Raw genomic sequence first — 21,807 nt, 5'->3', positions numbered from 1 at the left:
AGGACGTTCATCCAGGGGAATGGTCCCTGCACTCGGACGTTTTTCAACTACTGGTGGACAGGTGGGGTCTTCCAGAAATCGACCTCATGGCGTCCTGGCACAACAACAAGTTGCCGGTGTACGGGTCTCGCACAGGAGACGAAGGGGCGTCTCTGGTGGATGCTCTGTCCGTCCGGTGGACGTTCAGGTTCGCATACCTGTTCCCTCCGGTCTCCCTTCTTCCACGGGTAATTGGAAATTCAAACAGGAAGGAGGGACGCTCCTGTTGATAGCTCCCGCGTGGCCCAGACGGCACTGGTTCTCAGACCTTCAGGGTCTGTCCGTGGACAGTCCTCTGCGGTTGCCGCTACGACCGGACCTTCTGTCTCAGGGTCCTTGTCTTCACCCGGACCTGACTCGGCTGTCTTTGACGGCGTGGCTGTTGAGACGGCCATGCTGAGGTGCCGGGGGTTTTCCAGCTCTGTGTTACGAGCTCGGAAACCGTCTTCTGCGAGGATATTCCATCGCGTGTGGCATACGTTCTTCCAGTGGTGTCGACCGAGAGGTTATGCACCGCGGGAGTTTCGTCTGTCTCGGATTCTCGCCTTCCTGCAAGCGGGACTAGATCATGGGCTTCGCCTTGCTTCTTTGAAGGTACAGGTTTCGGCCCTATCTGTCTGGTTTCACCGTAGGATTGCTACAATCCCGGAGGTGCGCACCTTTATGCAAGATGTTCTCCGTATTCAGCCGCCCTTTGTTCCACCTGTGGCGCCTTGGGATTTGGCTGTGGTCCTGAGGGCTCTCCAAGGACCGCCGTTTGAACCACTGGGCTCAGTGGATATTAAATGGCTAACAGCTAAGACTGTTTTCCTTCTGGCCATTGCTTCGGCCAGACGTGTTTCTGAGTTAGGGGCTCTTTCTTGTAGACCCCCTTTCTTGGTTTTTCATGGGAACAGGGCAGTGCTCCGCACTCGGCCCGAGTTTCTTCCCAAAGTTGTTTCCCAGTTTCATGTTAACGAGGAAATAGTTGTTCCGGCCTTTAACTCACCGGGTCTTTCCGTGGGTGAGGCCTCTTTGGATGTTGTGCGGGCCTTAAGGACTTATGTTGACCGCACTTCTTCGTTTAGGAAGTCGGACGCTTTGTTTGTCCTCTATGGCTTCCATAAAAAGGGTTGGCCTGCTTCAAAGCAAACTTTGGCAGCCTGGATCCGTATGGCTATTTCTGAAGCTTATCTTCATGAAGGCCTACCGGTCCCTCCTTCTCTGAAGGCTCATTCCACTAGGTCTGTGGGTCCTTCGTGGGCAGCTCGACGTGGTGCCTCGGCAGTTCAGATCTGCAAGGCTGCTACGTGGTCTTCTGTCCATACCTTCGTGAGGTAATACAGGTTTGACACCTTCGCCTCTCAGGATGCTTCCTTCGGGCGGCGGATTCTCCTTTCTGCACAGGAGCGTCCCCACCCTTAAAGGATACTGCTTTGGGACATCCCCAAGGTATCCTGTGGATACCCTATGGACCCTGAAGTAGAAAATATGAGATATGGTAAGAACTTGCCCTTGTTATCTCTATTTCTACGAAGTCCATAGGGTTCCACAGGACTCCCGCCCTGTCGCACCTGTGCTGCAGATGGGCTTTGCTCTGGTCACCGGTTTTCCGTCTCCCTCTGGTGAGAATGTGATTCTTGTATGTGTCCAGATCTTTTTTCTCTCTTCCTTCTCCTCCTCCGGCCTATGGCTTGATAACTAACTGAGGTGCCTTGGCTCGGGGGCGGGGTATAGGAGGGGGACCTAGTGCATCCTGGGAGGCTGAAAGCTTAACTCTTTGGTGCCCTGCGACTGACGTCACACCTATACCCCAAGGTATCCTGTGGAACCCTATGGACTTCGTAGAAATAGAGATAACAAGGGTAAGTTCTTACCATATCTCATATTTTCTCTCATTCTATGTCTGGGAAGGGGAGTGCTCTCAGGGCCTACGTTAACAATGGGGATGCAATAGCGAAAGTTTGTACCTGCTCATAAAGTCAGGCAAATTTCCCTTGGGTAATGTCAAGTTCTGGGTACCTTCTGTGCAAGGTGCGAGGTGGAGGAGTGTCTATATGTGGGTGTCTCCACCAACCTGGCTTAGTCGCCCGGCAAAAAGCTCTCATTATGTCTGCTCGCTTAGCAAGTTTTTGCTGACAGGGATCCCCCTCACTCTCATTCTGTTGCAGGACACATGTAGGCAAAGAGACTAAAGAACTTGGGCATTAGACCCTACTTCCTACAGCTACTGATGAGCTGGTTTGGGCCTAACTTGGTCTATTCACTGTTTGGTGCAGGTATCCTCATGCCTGTAAAGGATCCTAAATTCTATCTCTACGTCTTGAGAGGGATACAATTTAGACCTCTTCTAATGAAGATGCTGAATGTCTAGTTCAGACTGACTCAATAGCTATCATCCCTTACTGAGGAGAACCCTGTTGGCACACAGGGTGTCAAGGCATTATTTAAGCTACGGTTCCAGTCACTGTTTAAAAGAAGCAATGTTTTCCTTCTTTCCCTCAGTTAGATCTGTTGTGTGAGATGTGTAAACTCCTTAACCGAAATTTGAGATTTCTCACCGGTTAGGCTTTTTACCTCCTCCCTTCTAAGGACAGAGCAAAATTGGAATCTCTTCCAAAAGGAAGTTTTCCCATTGCTTGCTAATCTAAATCTACCACAGTTTATATTTCCAAGGCTGCTACCCTTGAGGTTATCACTGATTAGTTTTCAGGGTGGCTTCAAATTTTTCTATCTTTGCCTGGGTTAACAAGGCGGTGAAGCTGTGAGTATATCTGTTGGAAGACTGGCTAAGGTCTGGTATTCCCATGTTGGACCATCTTACCCTAGTTGACCATTTCCAGAAAGCTTCATTTTACCTAGAGAAACAGCCATTGATGCAGGCCTCCTTGGAGCATAGATTTCTGCCTCAGCAGTTGTGACGCGCCTTGCCATTTGGCAGACTGATGCAAACTCCAGAATTACTCTGGAGTCCCTTACCTTGCGGGAAATGTTTTGTTCAACTCTTGAGGTATACAAAACTATAACATTGGGTACAGGAGGAAGAGGTCAAATTTCAGCTGCAAAGGTCAGCAAAACTATGCAGTCCAAGACAGTTCGCCATCCAGCTCCCAGTCTGCCGGCAAGCCAGTCACATGACTGCCAGGATACCTGCCCGGTGGACACCAATGGTGGAAGTGTGTTGTGATTACAGGTGGCTTAATTCCATGCTTGGATGATGGAGTTTGTGACAAGTGAATGTCATAGACCTGTCTCCCCAAGATGTTCTATATCACAAGTCTGCCAACAGACAAAACGAATGACTGGAGATAAATGTAGCATCTAGACTGTGCCTTTCTCAGGATTCTTAATCCCTATCCTTGAAATAGTTGGGATTTTAATTAAGAAAACAAAATATATAGTAACTAAGGCGCTAAAAAGGAAACCTAACAATATTTCACTTCACGCAGCTGTTAAATGGTGGCAAACCAAAAAAAGGAAAAATAATTAGTTAGAAAAACAGCGCTGTGAAGATGAAAAAGATATGTACCCACAAGTATATAAAATGTATTTTAATATATATTAATAAAACATAGATATTAGAACTCTAAGAACAAATCGTGAATGCATACAAGACATCACATTAAAGTAAAATCAATATACTAAAACATGTAGCATTATTAAGCATGTCAGTTAGCGTGTAACAGCACAGTATAATGGAAACAGTGCTGTGTAGTAGTATCCCATTGGATACTACCTACACAGCACGGTTTCCTTTATACTGTGGTGTTTACACAGATTTTATTCTCCACTAAGACTTTACTGTGGACGTTACACGATTGTCTTGACCCGCTCATTTCACACGGGACAAATTGCAGGTGGAACAGTGTTACACGCTAACTGGCAGCGTGCTATTGTCTGTACCAGGAGACAGAGCGGGGGATTCACCAAGCCGCTGTTTTGGTATCATTCCGCTGCAGATGCCGCTCTACTGGCCGTCCGCCGGCTGCTTCCCATGGTGATGACTGCATAGAGCTAAAGCAGCAGTCTGTGTTGGATACCGCATTGAGGAGGCTGCTTAACGGCAGGACCACAGATACCGGCTAGTGACTGAGCTTGTATTTTCTCCTGTCAGCTTCATCAGCTGTTGATATAACGGTTATATCTAAAGTGGAGATCCATTATTATTCTGATGGCTATCTGAACAATGTGTTAAATTAAAGATAGTCCCTACAAAGATATATGTAGATATATATATATATATATATATATATATAGATATATATATATATATATATATATATATATATATATATATATACGTACGTTTGGGGTCACCCAGACAATTTCGTGTTTTACATGAAAACTGTATTTTATTTATCAAATCAGTTGCCAAATGAATAGACAATATAGTCAAGACATTGGCAAGGTTAGAAATAATTATTTTTATTTGAAATTATAATTTTGTTCTTCAAACTTTGCTTTCATCTAAGAATGCTCCTTTTGCAGCAATTACAGCATTGCAGACCTTTGGCATTCTAGCTGTTAATTTGTTGAGGTAATCTGAAGAAATTTCACCCCACGCTTCCTGAAGCACCTCCCACAAGTTGGATTGGCTTGATGGGCACTTCTTGCGCACCATACGATCAAGCTGCTCCCACAACAGCCCAAAGGGGTTGAGATCTGGTGACTACGCTGGCCACTCCATTACAGACAGAATACCAGCTGCCTGCTTCTTCTCTAAATAGTACTTGCATAATTTGAAGGTGTGCTTTGGCTCAATGTCCTGTTGGAGGAGGAAATTCGCTCCAAACAAGTGCTGTCCACAGGGTATGGCATGGCTATGCAAAATGGAGTGATAGCCTTCCTTATTCAAAATCCCTTTTACCTTGTACAAATCTCTCACTTTACCAGCACCAAAGCAGACCCCAGACCATCACATTACCTCCATCATGCTTGACAGATGGCGTCAGGCGCTCTTCCAGCATCTTTTCACTTGTTCTGCGTCTCACAAATGTTCTTCTGTGTGATCCAAACACCTCAAACTGATTTGTCTGTCCAGAACACTTTTTCTTCCAATCTTCCTCTGTCCAATGTCTGTTCATTTGCCCATATTAATCTTTTTCTTTTATTGGCTGGTCTCATATATGGCTTTTTCTTTGCCACTCTGCCAAGAAGGCCGGCATCCCGGAGTTGCCTCTTTACTGTAGACGTTGACACTGGCGTTTTGCAGGTACCATTTAATGAAGCTGCCAGTTGAGGACTTGTGAGGCGTCTATTTCTCAAACTAGAGACTTTAATGTATTTGTCTACTTGCACAGTTGTGCATCGGGGCCTCCCACTTCTCTTTCCACTCTGGTTAGAGCCTGTTTGTGCTGTTCTCTGAAGCGACGCATCATTGTCGGAAATGTTCAGTTTCTTGGCAATTTCTCGCATGGAATAGCCTAAATTTCTAAGAACAAGAATAGACTGTTGAGTTTCACATGAAAGTTCTCTTTTTCTGGCCATTTGGAGAGTATAATCGAACCCACAAAAGTGATGCTCCAGGCACTCGACTACCTCAAAGGAAGGGGAGTTTTATAGCTTCTCTAACAAGCAAACCCATTTTCAGCTGTGCTAACATAATTGCACAAGGGTTTTCTAATCATCCATTAGTCTTCTAACGCGCTTAGCAAACACAATGTATCATTAGAAAACTGGAGTGATGGTTGCTGGAAATGGGCCTCTATACACCTATGTAGATATTCCTTTAAAAAACAGATGTTTTCAGCTAGTATAGTCATTTACCACATTAACAATGTGCAGAGTGTATTTCTGATTAATGTTCTCTTCATTGCAAAAAACCTGTGCTTTTCTTTCAAAAATAAGGAAACTTCGAAATAACCCCAAACTTTTGAACGGTAGTGTGTGTGTGTGTGTGTGTGTGTGTATATGTGTATATATATATGTGTGTGTAAATAAATTTCCATTTTTTCAAGAACTCAACTTACACAATGGGTGTGTGGATCTAACATTAATTTCACACAGACATTCCTTTCCGACTGGATGCAGCTGTGAGGATTTAACTGGATACATTTATTTGTGGTTTATATTGGAGCTGTCGGGATTTGGGTCCAGTTACCCTTGTTGCAGTTTAGACATGCTTAAATAATTCTTCATGTTCTAGTATATTGATATTACTTTAATGTCTTGTCTTGTATGCATTAACGATTTGTTATTAGAGTGCTGATCTGTTTTAGTAATATATATTAAAATACATTTTATCTACTTGTGGGTACATGTCTTTTTCATCTTCACAGGGATTTTAATCCAACCTCATTTTGGTTCAGAAGCCAAATTGATCATTTCGATCTATCCTTTATTAAAATCCTTCGTTCTGCATGAGCGTGTTGGGCAAAATGTTTTGACATTTAAAGCAGTTCAGTTCACCCAGTTCCTCTCCTGGGAGTCCCAAATTGAATTCCTTGCGTGCTGGAACAAATCTCACTGACAGCTGTTTTACCAATGCTCTGGGCTGTCATGACTGTTTGCCATAAAAATTTCTGCGCCACATGGCATGTTGAGGCTTCATGTATAAGGAGACATCTGTACATTTGGGATAGGCAGGCATATTCTGGAAAATGTTATGGCCCATTCTACAAAATGGATGGCAAAGTATGGATCATATGCAGAGACCACCTGCTCTTATGTGCACACTTTCACTAAATTCTTTAGTTTGCTAGACCTGTGGCTTTTTTTACTTGCATTCAAATCGTCTCTCCAGCTATGATGATGATATTGTTATTGTCTACTCCTTTTTCTTTTTTCTTTTTTTAACTGTATTTTTGTTCCTTATATAGCTTACTCTGACTCTGTCATTTGGGTTTTGTTAGTTAACTGAATGGTGATGCAGCCTATAGGGATATAAAGAGATGAGTCTGAATTAAAGCTGTAATTTTCAGAGTGCCTACACTCCTTACTCCAAATCATTCCAGTGTCCCCAGTAAATCGGAGAAAAGGATTTTACTGACGCACAAAAATTCCATTGTTTTTAATGCTAGAGTTAACTTAATAAACGTACAATATAAAAGTATTCACTCCATATAATTTATTGTTTCAATTGTTGGTAACATGACTTGTTTAAGTTGAAATAAAATACCCTAGTTTCTCTTCACATTAGAAGAATGTGAAAGGAGAGATGGTCCTAGAAGAGAGAGGGAGGGTTTTAGCAGTGAATGAAATTTCTAACACATGACTCCTCCATTACACAGCCTGGAGGAGAGGTGAGCAATTACCTTGTACTTTTGTCCTTGCTTTTAACAGCGCCTTGAAAGCACTTTCATAATGACTCAAATCTTTCCTGCAGCGTATAGGGTAATGTGCACTTATTTTTTTCACTGCACTCCATTGTATTTTACTTAGCATTAACACTTCTAAAAGCTGTAGATGACATCAAAATGGATAAGTATTTGTGGGTCAATTTGTTTACATTTTTGGGAAATGTTCACATTAGACTTTAAAAATACACATTAAAAATGCTTAAAATAATATTGGTATGCGTTAGAATTTTTTTTACAGTGAATTAACTTTTTTTCCAAGTTCTGATGCAGTATAGTATGTAATAATAGCACACACACAAATTGGTGCAGTAACTATTTCTAGAATAAAAAATATAAAATACGTAAGAAGTATCCATCGTGCACACAGTATTAAATATGTATATAAACCAATACAGTAGTTCCCAAACTGGTTGCCGTGGCACCCTGGGTTTCCGCAGGGCATTTGCAGGGATGCCACAGGTTGGTGTTCCAGGACCAAATCAAATTATTTATGGTCAATATAATAGGTAAAACCAGTGCTGGTGGCTGCCAATCATAAAATGCGTGATCAAACGAGCGCAACCCTGTCCAACACCACATAACTGACCGGTAAATACAATTTACTTAATTTAATTTTGTTTCTCAATTTTTGGCCATGGGGGCCTTGAACAAATGGTGTTACTCTAGGGTGCTGTGGTTTCAGAAAGTTTGGGAACCTTTGGGCAAATAAATATCAAGTTACAACTTACAATGTGCTATAGTATATATGTAGATCTACCTCTCCTCAGCTGACCTTTCCTGCCAACTGATTAGTTCTTGCCTCCAAGATTTTGCCTGTGCTACTCCCTACCTCTGGAACTCTCTCCCTCCCCCTATCATACTCTCCACCTCTACAAAACTTCAAATGGGCTTTCAAGACCCACTTTTTCATCCAAGCCCTCCAGCTTCTAACACATTGCTCCATGCCCCCTGTTCATTTTCTCACCCACCTATGCCATCCATATAGGTCTGCCACTGACCTTTAGAATGTAAGGTCTCCCGAACTCGGTTCTCTCCCTTTATGTGCTTTTCTTTCCTTACTTATACTATCATCGATTCTATACTCCCTTACAACGGCACCTAACACTCGTTTTCTGTTGCCCTGCTGCTTGTTTGAGAATTCTAACCACTGTTGCAGCAATGTTTATAAGCCACGTCCTTGTATGTACTTTGTAAGGCGATGCAGAACCCTTGTGGTGCTTTATAAATAAAGGATAATGATAATCGTATGAGAAGTAGAATATAGAGAAGTAAAGGGAGAAAGAGCCCCATCAAAAGAAATCTCCCTTGTTTGTAAGTTCACAAATGCTATACTAAATGTTTTATTGTTGCTAAAGTATTTTGCATATTCATTATAAACGAGGGCTGATTGAAAAGAAACGAGGCTGCCTCTGTGATTCTGTCCCATAGGTAGACGTGGCAATGCTATGTTGGTTATTGTGACGCTTATACAGCGATGTGTCTGAATCTGCAGTTGGACTGCCATAGTCGTCTTTTGGTCACACTAAGTGGAATATCTTCATACGTTTTGTCATGGCGGATGAGGAAGATGTGTCTGAGATACACTACAAATGTGTGACTGAATTTTGTGTTAAATTTGGAAAAAGCGGAAATGAAACTTATGAAATGTTACGCAAGCAGAGAAACAATTAGCCGTGCTGCAGTATTTTGGTGGTGGAAGCACTTCAAAGAGGGTAATTCGCAAGTGACTGACTAAGCACGTTCTGGGAGACCATCCATCCAGATGAGAACATTGCAACAGCTACGAATATGTTGCAAAATGACAGAAGGTTAACTTTACGCAAACTTGGTGTCAAGATCATCGCGACCATCGGGCTTGCGACAAGACCCTTGTGGTAGGGTCTCGTTGCCGCAAGCCATGAAGTGCTTTTGGCTCTATCAGAGCCAAAAGCACTCCCGCTGACATCACTAGTGATGTCAGCGGGGCCGGCCCCAGACGGTAGGCGTTCCCATGGGAACGCCTACGTCTTGGCAACCGCGCCCCCTGCACGCCCAGCAAAGGGGGCGTGCTGTCAGTCACCATCGACAGCATGCCCCCTTTGGTGCGAGACCCATAGCGACGACTTGGCCGTCGTTGTTCGGGTATCGCGCATGCGCACAACGGAGCCACCTCTGTCATGCGCATGCGCACTTGGCAAACAGCGACCCGCTTGCGAGCGCTCAGCGCTCGCGAGCGGGTCTAAATTAGGCCCTCAGTTCGAATGTCAGACAGGATACCTGATTTTCTGACATCGATTATGATCCGGAATCCAAACAGTCCAGTGTATGGAAACACACGAATTCGCCTCTGCCAAAAAAAAAATGCGATTCCTATGGAGTGTAAAGTCATGCTTCTGCTTTTTTTTTAATGCGCACGGTATGATCCTACAGCACTGTATTATGGATAGACAATTAATGGTGACTACTATGCAAATGTCCTGAAGAAAAGACCAGATTTGCTGAAGAAACAATTGTTTTGCTCCAAGACCGACCACATGTTGCTGCAGTTGCATTGGCAGCACTGACTGAAATTAATGGGTTAGCACTGGAACACCCTCCTTATAGCCCAAACTCCGTGCCCTGTGATTTCTGGCCATTCCCAACTCCTAAAAAACAACTGCATGGAAAGAAGTTCTCAACAGATGATGAAGTGAAAAATGAAACAGCTGCAACACTAAAAGTGATGTCACAGAACAGTCTACTGCACGTCTTTGAATCGTTGTTTAAACACTGCAAAAAATGTATTTAATGTGAAGGACGCTACTTTGAAAGAAAAATGTTCAGATCCTGTGCAGTCATTTGATTCTGAATAAAGAAACAAGTCATATAGTCTTATTACTTTTCAATCAGCCCTCTTATACAGATGTGTCTACATACATCTATCATCCGTGCACTACAAGTCACGTTACACACAACGCGTATGCACCCTGTGACTCTGTAGTGCTGAGCGTCTTTTCATGCAACGTTTTATCTTCCAATGCGTCTTATTTGCACATCGATGTGAATAGGATGCACAAGCAGCTGATTAGAATATGTGGCATGCCTATATTCTGTGTGCAACTGCGGGTGTATCTGCCACGTTACAGTGTAAGCGGCTGTGACACTGTAATGTAGCGTTTCGCATACAGATGCACACAAAATCTAGGCATGCCGCATATCATTTTAATCAACAGAAGCTGCTTGTGCGTCCTATTCGCATCGATGTAATGAAGACGCATTGGATGGTAAAAAGATGCTCAACGGTACGAACGCCACGGCATGGCGCGACTAGAAGGGCTGTTAACACGCAAGGAGGCTAGATGTACTGTATGTGGCTAGATGTACTGTATGTATTTGCATGCTCTCCAGATTATTATGTGTGAATATTGGTACACCAATATACAAGTGTTGAATAACATATTTATCAGTGCAGTCTCGTGAAGCAGTTTTGTTGCATCACGTTACGACTAGGATGCACCCTTGTGCGAGAAAGATGCTACATCACACAGCTCACTTGCGCCAGGCATTTTGTGCCCTATGGTGTATTGAAGCTCGGTGTATGAGGTCACATCTGTGTACAATAGCACTGAAAGCTTTCTTCAAAATAAAGAATGTGTGGATATTTGAGGGAGACCATATGAGGGTTAGGATAATTTTGTATTGTATAGTTATTTAATCCAGTATTACCAGTGCTCGTTGATTGCTGTGTTACCAGATAGCTTGTGTTCAGTTGCCAATATAGGCAGCAGTAATTGCAGAGGAGCTTTAAGCGAGGAGGGGGCCCGATCTATATTACCGGGACATCTCTACTGAGCATGTGCAAATCACCGGGGATTTGGCCGTGGTGGCCATTTTCCTGGTGATTTTTGCAGCCAGTGCCAGGCTGATGGAGAGGTAAGTATATGATATTGGGTGCAGGATGTGTGGTGCGTGGGCCCCCCTGGACCCAGGGGCCCGGGTGTACCACGCACCTTGCACCCATTATAAATACACTCCTGAGTAATTGAGATGAAAACTCCTGCTGTGGAAGCACAATAATTTTCCATTGCAGAGCTTCAGAATAACTCAATTTGAAGATTAAATTACATATAACTGATTTGTGGCACACTAGTAGCAGCCTCCCTCTGTGCAGGGGACAGGAACCATGCAAATTAAAATGGATAATGGAATTACAGTATAACGCTGGTTTTGTAAAGTGGTAGCTCTTAAAATAAATTAATATATGTAAATGAAAAGTCCTTACATCGTTTTTCTCTACATATTAATATTTGTGTACTGTATTTATTTATTTTATTTAAATGTATTTAATAAGATTTGTCCTTTTTTAATAGGTCCAGTTTAGATGATTACTGCCCTTCTGAACAAGTTGATTTCATACAAGAAAAAGTCCTGGATGTTCTTCGTTCGCTTTTTGGAACTTTGGATGTTCATTTACAATTTTCTCCTGGCTCATCCTCTGTCTGATGGTTATGCCAGGGGTGTCATCTTTTTTTTATTTTTGGTGGAACTAGGAGCCTTTATACTCAGAGTAGTCTACAGCATGGCTTTTTGGTATTTTCATTTTGCTTGAGTTTACAAAGGGGCAAACCACAGGACATTATGAGATAATATACATGGATAACCCAGGAGAGCTATTCTCTTTCTCAATAATGTCTCCAATGAAAGAGTGACCAGTTTCAGTATACCTATAAAAACGGATCTATGCCCTAGTATGGAGTGAAGGGAGAGACGGGAACATTTAGACCATCTTCTATTCTTAGAAAAAGAACTAAAATAGGAAACGTTTCTTGCTAAGTGAATAAGATGTCCAGTTTGTGTAATGGACCCCATATGTGGTGTTGGAGACTTAGAAGTGTTTACTGGTATCATAGAAATTATAGCTATTAAAGTTCTATAAGTCTTTGACATTGCAAATAGCAATGTTTTACAGCGTGATGAATTTTTAAATGTAGTAAGCATCTTTAGCAATATTTTAGTTTGAGTTCTAGTTAAATTGGAATTGATATGGTAATTGTTCTTTGACATTTAAGCCACAAAAAAAAGAATCTATTGATAATTAAATGGTACTCCGTCATTTCGTACATTATAAACGTGCATGTGTAGGTAGTGCATAATCCTCCAAGACTTTCTTCTGCCTTTACTAACTAGGGCAGTGTTTCCCAACCTTGATCCTCAAGGCACACACAGTCCTGGGTTTAGTGATATACATGCTTGAACACAGATGGTTAAATCAAAGTAACTGAGGTACTAATTAAGATTTTTAAGTGTGGTAATCCTTAAAACTTGGATTGTTAGTGTGCCTTGAGGACCGTGGTTGGGAACCTCTGAGCTAGGGCAATAAGGGGTCCTTTTAGTCATGCAAGTTTTATAGCAAAGACTCAGGATATTAACACAGGTGTTGGTGCATTGTGACATAAGTGATACAGTGCAGCACAAGACTAGTTGTACAAAGGCACATTTTTTTTTGTTAGCAATCTGTGTGCAATGTGTACAACTAGAGATATATTATATATATATATATATATATATATATATATATATATATATATCTAACTAGTATTTAATTATTTTTAAAAATACACTTTACTTAAAAAATATATGAAGTTCTGTGTTTGTTTTTTAATGTTTTTTTTTTTTATTGTGTATTAGATCTTTACTTCTAAGCTATACTATATATATATTCAATTTAACAATATTTATTTTTAACACTTTTTTTTTTTTTTTTTTTTTAAATGTACCGTATATACTCGAGTATAAGTCGACCCGAATATAAGCCGAGGTACCTAATTTTACCCCAAAAAACTGAGAACTTATTGACTCGAGTATAAGCCTAGGGTGGGAAATGCAGCAGCTGGCAGTGCCCCCAGAATTAATTCCCCCTGGTAGTGCCCCCAGTAGTAATCCCTGCACCGCGGCCCACATGGTACGCTACTCAGCTGCGAACCATGCGGGCATGACTCGAGTATAAGACGAGGGGGTGCTTTTTCAGCACAAAAAATGTGCTGAAAAACTCGGCTTATACTCGAGTATATACGGTAAATTTATTTTCTTTCCCAAAAAAATAATTTTGTTCAATTTTAAAATTATGTCCACTGAAGTTTGGATGTGGCCCAAATGTTCCCGGATTCACCATTTCGGCCACAAGTGCATTTTACCACTCTGGCCTCTGATGTTCTGCATCTGAAAATTCAAATAAAAAAACCCCATCAGAATATGCTTCTCACTTTTTGTACAAATGCAAACAATAACATATAAAATACAAACTTGGGCACAAAATGAAGTATTGTAAAAAAAAAAAAGCATAAAAAATACAGTTTAAATTAATCTAACACTTGAGTCAATTAGGAGATCCATGGTTTACACTTAATTGCTGGGTCAGGCCCAGTATTTTGCAGAAGTTTGCAAAGCGGGTCAGACCTGAGACATACCCCCTTCAGACTGCTGCCCCTTCTACACCTAGCAGGAAGCTGGGTTTTAGCTGTGGTGTAAAAGGGGTATAATTTGCTTGGACCTGTTCTACACATGTTCAGAATGGTTTTTGTGCATGTTCATAATTTATGTCCTCATTTATAATTGAGTTTTAACATTCACAATGAGTCAAATAACTTGTTGCATTTGATAAATGGTGCAGAAGCCAATCATCTACCAAATGACAATTTGCAAACAGATGACAGTTGGTAGCTGATTAGCTGGAGCACAATTATCATACGCAGCGAATTGGAACATTCCTTGTGAATGTATCAAACTCTGTGATGAGGCACTTACGAGCAAATTATGATTTGCCTATAGACTAAGGGCCTGATTCAGCGATGTACGTTCATCCCAGGATGAATGTACATCTCTGATGTTTTGGGGTCTGTGCCTGCGCATGACCAGTTATGTGCATGTGTAGAACGGGTCTTGTGATCTTCCTTGCAGACCCCCCAACCTGCAGCATGATTTACAAGCCATGGCGTAGGGGTCTATCTGGGCCCCATTCACGGAAATGGAGGTGTGACTACTCCATTTTCCAGGAATTAAGAGACCTGGGTCTACTTCAATGGAGGCTGCTCCTGCAGCCTGGCCAAAGGGACAACACTAGCGATAGATGGTCACAGCGATGGGATGATGTAGCAGGGAGAGTTATCTAACACCTGCATGGATCTGCACAGCCACTTGTGTGCCGAAGTGCAAATCCGTCAATTTCTGAATAAGGCCCTAGGATAGACCCGATAAGTGTCGCACCTTTCTGAGGAAATCCCTGTCTGTGACTAAACGCGTTCGAAACTTTTATTATCTGATCATTGCCGTGGGTTTAGCAGCACATAGTGCTTTTCTCTGTTTGGCCGCACTGTTCTGATCACTGTTCAGACTTAAGATGCTGCAATCTACTTTTCAGCAGCTACGCACAGCAGAGGACTCAGGAAGCCAGAGTGATCGAGGCTACACTGAGTGACAGGATATTCCAACAGAATGGTACGTGCCAGCTTACTTTATACCAACAAATACCAGCTCCCAGTGAGCTCACCGGGTACTCCAGCTTAATGTTAGCGAACATTTCGGTTCTCCAGCTAAATGATACTAAGTTATTATTCACCTCTCATCAGTCTATTCAGACGTGAAGACCTGCAAAGCCTTTATCTAGCCGGCTACGGCTCTTTGCCTTTATACAATAAATTAAATATATATAGAATATACTCTCAAAAGCTAACTCCCTATCCTGCCACACGGCCCAGAGGCTTGATATTGCACAATAATAGCTGCATGAAATTTTAGCTGCTCTTCTCTTATCTGTCACTTTACATCTGCGGACCTATATGGATTAAGACTCATCATCCATTAGCTGACTCATGAACTATGGTGATCTAAGGCTGTACAAATAAGTCAGCAACTTTGTTTCAATTTTATATTCCATGATACAAGTGTATACCAATGTGTCATTTTTTAGGATGTCCCATAATTTGCTGTGATATATATAGCAGAAACCACATACTGTAGGAATCTTTATTTTACTTAAATTTTTTATGTGTATGTACTGTATGTGTTCAATCATTGATTTATTTGATATGGGAATCAATTTAATGTATATATAATTACATTTTCTTCTTCGGGGTCCATAGGGATCCACAGGGATATTATGGTTGGAAGACCAGGCACCAAACAGTTGAAACTTTGGCTCCAGGTCCTCCTCCATATATACCCCGCCCCTTTCCATAGGACTTCAGTTTGGTGTGGCAGGATCCAGATGCACCTTTGTAACAGGAGGACTGCTTAGAGCAGTCCTAAGATTTTATTTTAAGTTTTTGTGAGCAGTACCAAGCATCTGTATTAAGACGCATGTACTGCAAGTCCATCGACCTCCACCGGGTTACAAAATCGGTAATTGTGCTGGTGATTTCGGCAGGTCGTGGCTGAGCTTAGCAGTGAGGCTACGACCTGGACTGCACCGGATGCTCAGAGATCAGAAAGGCGATTCCTCGCTTATGAGGAATCGCGCGTGGCAGTCCTTACTTCTGGTGTCAGACATTCCAGGGGCTGCTACTGTAAATACCAGGGATTGTCCGCGTCCTTACTACACTAGCCGGGGCCCTATCGTCTGACGCCGGGGATCGGCAGCAAACGCAATCTGCTGCCATGAGGCCAGTGTACCCAGCTGGTAAATGCAGCTTAGGGGAGGTAGGCGCTCCCCCGGCAGCTCGTCCCCCGACCCATACGCAGTCCCTACGAGGGTTTAGAGCATCTGGGTTGCATCGCCTACCCTCCACTTGTATGAGACTATCACGGTCCACGCAGTGCTGTGGTCTTACGAAGGTCTGGGTCAGTCTCCCTGTATACCTCTCCCTTGGCTACGGTATATGGTGCTCTATGTCCTACCATTCCTTTGTGTTGCTGTAGTGGATTTAGAGCAAATTGTAATTATATTACATGTGCATTGTATGTGACTGTTTGCTAACTGCTGACTGATACTATTTTTTATTTCTATCTCTCAGTTATAACTATCACTGTTATTTCTTTCTGAAGTACTTCACATTCCTGGAGATTTTGTGAAGGCTGTCGCATAACTTTTTGCGTTTACTTTGAGTATGTCAAAAGATAAAGCAGAGCCTGCGCTGGTTTCATGTAAATCATGTAAAGCATGTTTGTCCTCACAGGACATAAAGGAGGGTTTGTGTGTTGACTGTTATAAAGTGCCACCTTATCAATACGGGTTACCTGTTGTAGCCATCTTGTAGTCCCATTGCATTGTTACCATTTATATGCTAAGCGAAAAAGGAAGCAGATTTTATTTATCACTGCTATTGCTCCATTTGACCCTCAGCTACCATGATGGTGGGGGTTAAATTGTACTTCACATTTACTTGTGAAGACTGAACTGCTATCCCCACTCTCTCCTAATTAGTTGGAGACGCTCAGCTGCAGTTGATCATGGAAATGTATGCTGAGGGGACATTTGGGCTCTCTGAGTATACCTTTCTCCTAGGAACAAGGTATATAGCACTGGAATCCTAACAACTTTTGTGTTTGTATAAGCTGATTCAGTGCCGAAATGTAAGTATATTTGTATGCATTGCACTTATATCCTATTTACTGTATATGCATGTAGATCCTACCAAACTTATGGGTTTAGCTAGTTGATTTTAATGCCATTTTGCAAATATATTTTCTGCATTTTATGTGACTTTTGATAACTCTGCTGGAAAAAAGAAGAAAAAAAAAAGTTTTTTGTTTTTCATAACCCCAAACTATTTGGTGTATAGGGGTTAGAGAGTACTTAATATTAGTTTTTATCTGTGAAAAGGGCAACAGTGCAGTTTAACCCTACACTGGTTGTAGTTTACTTTCAAGTATTTCCCATGTCGCAGGACAAGGGTAAACCTGAGACTGTTATACTTGTGATGTTTCATGTAATCCTGTGCATCTGCTCTCTCAGGATTTCATACAGGTTAGACTGTGGTGTGATTATTATACACCACAACAGTCCACCTCGCCGTCACCTGTTCAGGGGTCATCTTAAATGTCCTCCTGGTCTACGGTTATGACGCAGTTAGTGGACAGTGTATCAGCTACCACACTGCCTACTATGTTTCCTCTTCCCATACATCCTTTCTGGATGGAGGATTATGTCCACTCAGATCAGAATCTGTTTTTTATCATCTACCTATCTGCAGAGGTTACAAGCAAATAACACATCAGCCGTCTAAGCATATAGAGGGACTGCACCATTCTTTCAATCCACCGTTTTTAGATTCGGATATATCATTTGAGGAAGCAGAGTTTCTTTCTCTGGGCTTATCGCAGAGAGGAGAAGCACCATTCATCAGTGGATGTTCCTCTCTAGCAGGGACAGTTATTAAAATTTCATTACAGAAGATGAAGTACCGGCTCCTAAACTGTGATAAACCTGGTGGTCCGCACCAGAGGGTGATTAAGGCTGGATTCCCTCAATCTAAACCGCTCACTGAGCTTATGGGGGAAGCGTGGAACACTCCAGCTAGACTGTTCCAGATTCCAAAAAGACTAGTGTCTTTTACACACAACAGGGAGAGTGCATTAGGTGGGATATCCCCCTCCCTCCTGGGGATTCTTGAGTGACACCTTCCTAAGGGGTTACTCCCCAGAAGGTTGTTTGCACAACTCTCGGTTCCTTTAGCTAATAAGGAAGGAGCTGTTACTCAGATTTGTTCTTGATTCAGAAGCTAAATGGGTATCGATTTATTCCGAATCTGAAATCTCTCAACAGGTTCATGGTTCCCTGGACATACAGGATGAATATCTGCATGTACCTATGGCACTATCGACCAAGGGTTTCTGAGTTTTGCTGTTTGTCAACAACATTACCATTGCCTTTTTGGTCTGTCCACAGCCTTTTGGGTGTCTATCAAGATAATGGCGGACATAACTGCTCATTTCGGAAGGAGTCAGGATACTGCCATACTTGGACGACCTCCTGATATTAACAGTCTACGGGCTGGTCCAGATCCAGTCCGACAATGCGACTACAGTGGCCTAACTCATTCATGAGGGAGGCACAAGAAGTTATGCAGACATGAAAGAAGTGACAAAGGTTCTGATTTGGGCAGAATGTCCATTTCGGCAATATTCATACCGGGAGTGTTAACTTGGGAAGCAGTATATATTGAACACAGCTTGTAGGTATCTTGCTGCAAGATCAAATTGTATCCACAGTAGTTCTCATTACAGCACCCCCTATGGGAATTCATAGAATGTTGTCACCTGAGTCCCTAATATATATACCATACAGGGAATATATGGTTTGTTAATAAATCATCCAATATAACCGTTCTAGCACCCTCTGTAGGACTGCAATATATATTGATGAGCTGCATATTAAATATAAATACTGTGTGACTAGACGTTTCATATTGCAGCACTCTCTATAGGAGTATAAAGGCTGTGTGTTTTTGAAAAACAAATATAGTGTCCCCTGTAGGGTTACAGGACACATCTTCAAACTACAAATATTAAATTATTAGTAGATTAATTTATATAATTGCCACTGAATACTCGGGCAATTGTCACCTGAATCCCTAATATATATACCATACAGGGAGTATCTAGTTTGTTAATAAGATGTCCAATATTACTAATCTAGCGCCCACTGTAGGATTGCAATATACAGTGGTGGCCAAAATTGCGGACACTTTTTGAAATGTGAATGTTTTTCAACTTCGAATGCTTATAAAACTGTTACACTTCATGCAGTGCAATGATTCATATATCAAATGAAAGGAAATTTAATGCTGAATTCAACACAATAAACAGAGGTCAAATATTTGCATTACAAGGGAAGTTATGCAGTGAAAACAACACTAATGGTGCATACACACGATCAGATTTTTTCTTCAGATATGGACGATAACGATTTAAAAATCGTTCAGTCGTTCATATCTGATGAAAAATCGTTCATATCTGACATGCCTGAACGATGGACGATCAACGATGCGCGTTCCCGTTTGTCAGATAACGATATCTGACATCTGATGGGTTTGCAGTCAGACTTGGACGATTCCATTCATTTTAATGCAGTTAAAAATCGTTCAAATCGTTCAAAACTTTGGTCAAATCGTTCAAATCGTTTAATCGTTCAGTCGTTCATCTGACAAATCTGACAAGTCTGACAAATCTGACCGTGTGTACGCTCCATTAGGGTGAAAATCCCTGTGTACTTATGATGTTACTGTCCTATCAGTATTTAGTTGGGTATCCTTTATATTTCAAGACAACAGCACAGCGACGTGGCATTGAACCAACCAATGTTTGGAGCTGTTCCTTCTTTATTATGTGGTGCCATGAGACAATTATAGCCTCAATTAATGTCTTTTATTGGATGGACACATATGTACCAGTTTTTTCAAACAAAACCACAAATGTTCTATGGGGATCAGGTCTGGGCTGTTTCCTGGCCATCCCAGCACCTGTATGTCATTCTCCGTGAACCACTCTTTGCATATCCGTGCAGTGTGGCAGGGAGCTGAATCCTGCTGGAAAAAAATGGGGCATTATCTGGAAAAAGATCCCTGATAGCAGGTAGAAGTTTTGGTTGTAGGATGGTGTCAATGTACTTTCTGCTGTTCAGTGTGCCATCTATGACATAAAGGCGGCCTAAAGCATCTGCTGTCATACATGCCAAGATCATAACACTTGTAGGATTCTTTGTTGTCGCTTGAATGCAATCTGGATGTACCTCTTTCCTGATGTGACGTCTCACATATTTTCTCCCATCACTACCAAATATCGATATCTTAGTTTCGTCACTCTATATCACTTGTTTTCACTGACCTTATGTCCATGCAATGTGTTCGCTTCTGCCACTGTTTTAATTCAACAATGGCTTTTTTCGGGGAATCCTACCTTTTAGGCCAACCTCCGTTAGTCTTCTCTTCTTTGTCTGACTGAAAGTAGCATAACTTCCCTTGTTGTAATGCAAATATTTGACCTCCTTTTTGTTGTGATAAATTCAGCATTACATTTCCTTTCATTTGATATATGAATCATTGCACTCCGTCAAATGAAACAGTTTTTATAAGCATTCAAAGTTGAAAAACATTCAAATTTCAAAATGTCCGCAATTTTGGCCACCAGTGTATATTGGTAAGTTGTATTGTAAATACAAATAGTTACTGTATGAATAGAATTTTGTATCACAGCACTCCCCATAGGAGTACAACAGCTGTGGGGTTTTTTTTTATAAATAATTGCAGTTATAGCACCCCAGTAATATCCTGAAGAAATGCCCTGTAGGATTGCAGGGCATTTCTTCAGGATATAGACATTGAATTGTTGTAAGATTAATTGATATAGTTGTCACTGGATATCCAGGCTGTGGTCACCTGAGTACCTAATAACTAAATAAATATATATATATACACACACACACACACCATACAGGGAGTATGTAGTTTGGTTAATAAATTATCCAATATGAATGTTTTAGTGCCACTGTAGGACTGCAATATATACTGGTGATCTGTGTGTTGAGTACAAGTAGTTACTATATGGATAGAAATGTCATATTACAGCATTTCCCATAGGAGTACAATGCAGTTGTTATAGCGCCCCCTGTAGGATTGCAGGGCACTTCTTCTAGTTAATATCATCAGGCTCATTATATAAGTAATTGAGAGCAATTCACATCATCCCCACCACATACATACCTAGTCTCTTGTTCAACTAGTATGTGCAAGTTTGTACAGACAATCTATTGAGTCATCACGTGAACAAGCTAAGCGGTAGTATCGCGCACACGATGTACATCTCATTAGTAAATAAGTTTTGTCAAGGCAACACGATTATGCCGTCCAGCATGGCTTTATTCTGGTTGCACTCTGATTGGGAGCCAATCAGAGTGCAATGACGTCATCACCTAAGCCGCTGAGCCGATCACCAGTCGGCTTTCATATCATCCAATCAGGGCGCGTCAGCATCATCCTGTGGATCGCTGAGCCAGTTGTTAATCAGTTTTGTGTTGAAGACCTTCAATGTTATCCCTCCGTTCTACATCACTGCCAGAGCTGGCCAGTAAGGAACAGGGAATCTGAACACACCCTCTCCTATTTACCTTTGTAAATAAAGGCTGCGATCTGGACAGAATCTGTTAGTAGACAGTCCATATCTTTTCCTTTGTGGCAGTATCTGCTAACGCAGAATCGCTGCCGACATTTGGACTTGTCCCGTGACTTTGACGACGTGGCTCTTGAATCTTCCATCTTAAAAGTGAAGGGATTTTTCAGTTCTGTACGACGCTTGGAGCACGGAAGGCTGTTCATGCCCGCATCTACTACAGAATTTGGCATTCTTTTGATCAATGGGTTTCTCATAAGAAATATGATCCTAGGGTGTTCAGGATTTCCAGGATATTGGCTTTTCTGCAGGCAGAGTTAGACAATGGTCTCCGCCTGGCAACTTTGAGAGTGCAGGTATCTGCATTGCCAGTTTGGTTCCAGAAGAAGATTGCATCATTACTTTATTTATTTTATTTATTATCAGTTATTTA

At 41.8% G+C, this 21,807-nt stretch overlaps 1 protein-coding gene across 1 annotated transcript in view; it reads left to right on the top strand.

The window, feature by feature from the left end:
* LOC148524852 (UPF0489 protein C5orf22 homolog) overlaps positions 1 to 12,818 on the top strand; it is a 68,253-nt gene extending 55,435 nt beyond the window's left edge. Inside the window, exon 7 of the mRNA XM_088471750.1 lies at positions 11,645 to 12,818. Within this exon, the coding sequence (XP_088327876.1) occupies positions 11,645 to 11,777 (133 nt within the window). The 3' untranslated portion in view covers positions 11,778 to 12,818. The remainder of the gene's footprint in view (positions 1 to 11,644) is intronic.
* The last annotated feature ends 8,989 nt before the right edge of the window (positions 12,819 to 21,807 follow it).

The sequence above is a fragment of the Taudactylus pleione genome, unplaced genomic scaffold, assembly GCF_031769625.1.
Source record: "Taudactylus pleione unplaced genomic scaffold, aTauple2 ptg000116l, whole genome shotgun sequence".
Classification (NCBI taxonomy): Eukaryota; Metazoa; Chordata; class Amphibia; order Anura; family Myobatrachidae; genus Taudactylus; species Taudactylus pleione.
The sequence above is the reverse complement of the archived record's forward strand: the minus strand, read 5'-3'. Positions and strand labels throughout refer to the sequence as shown.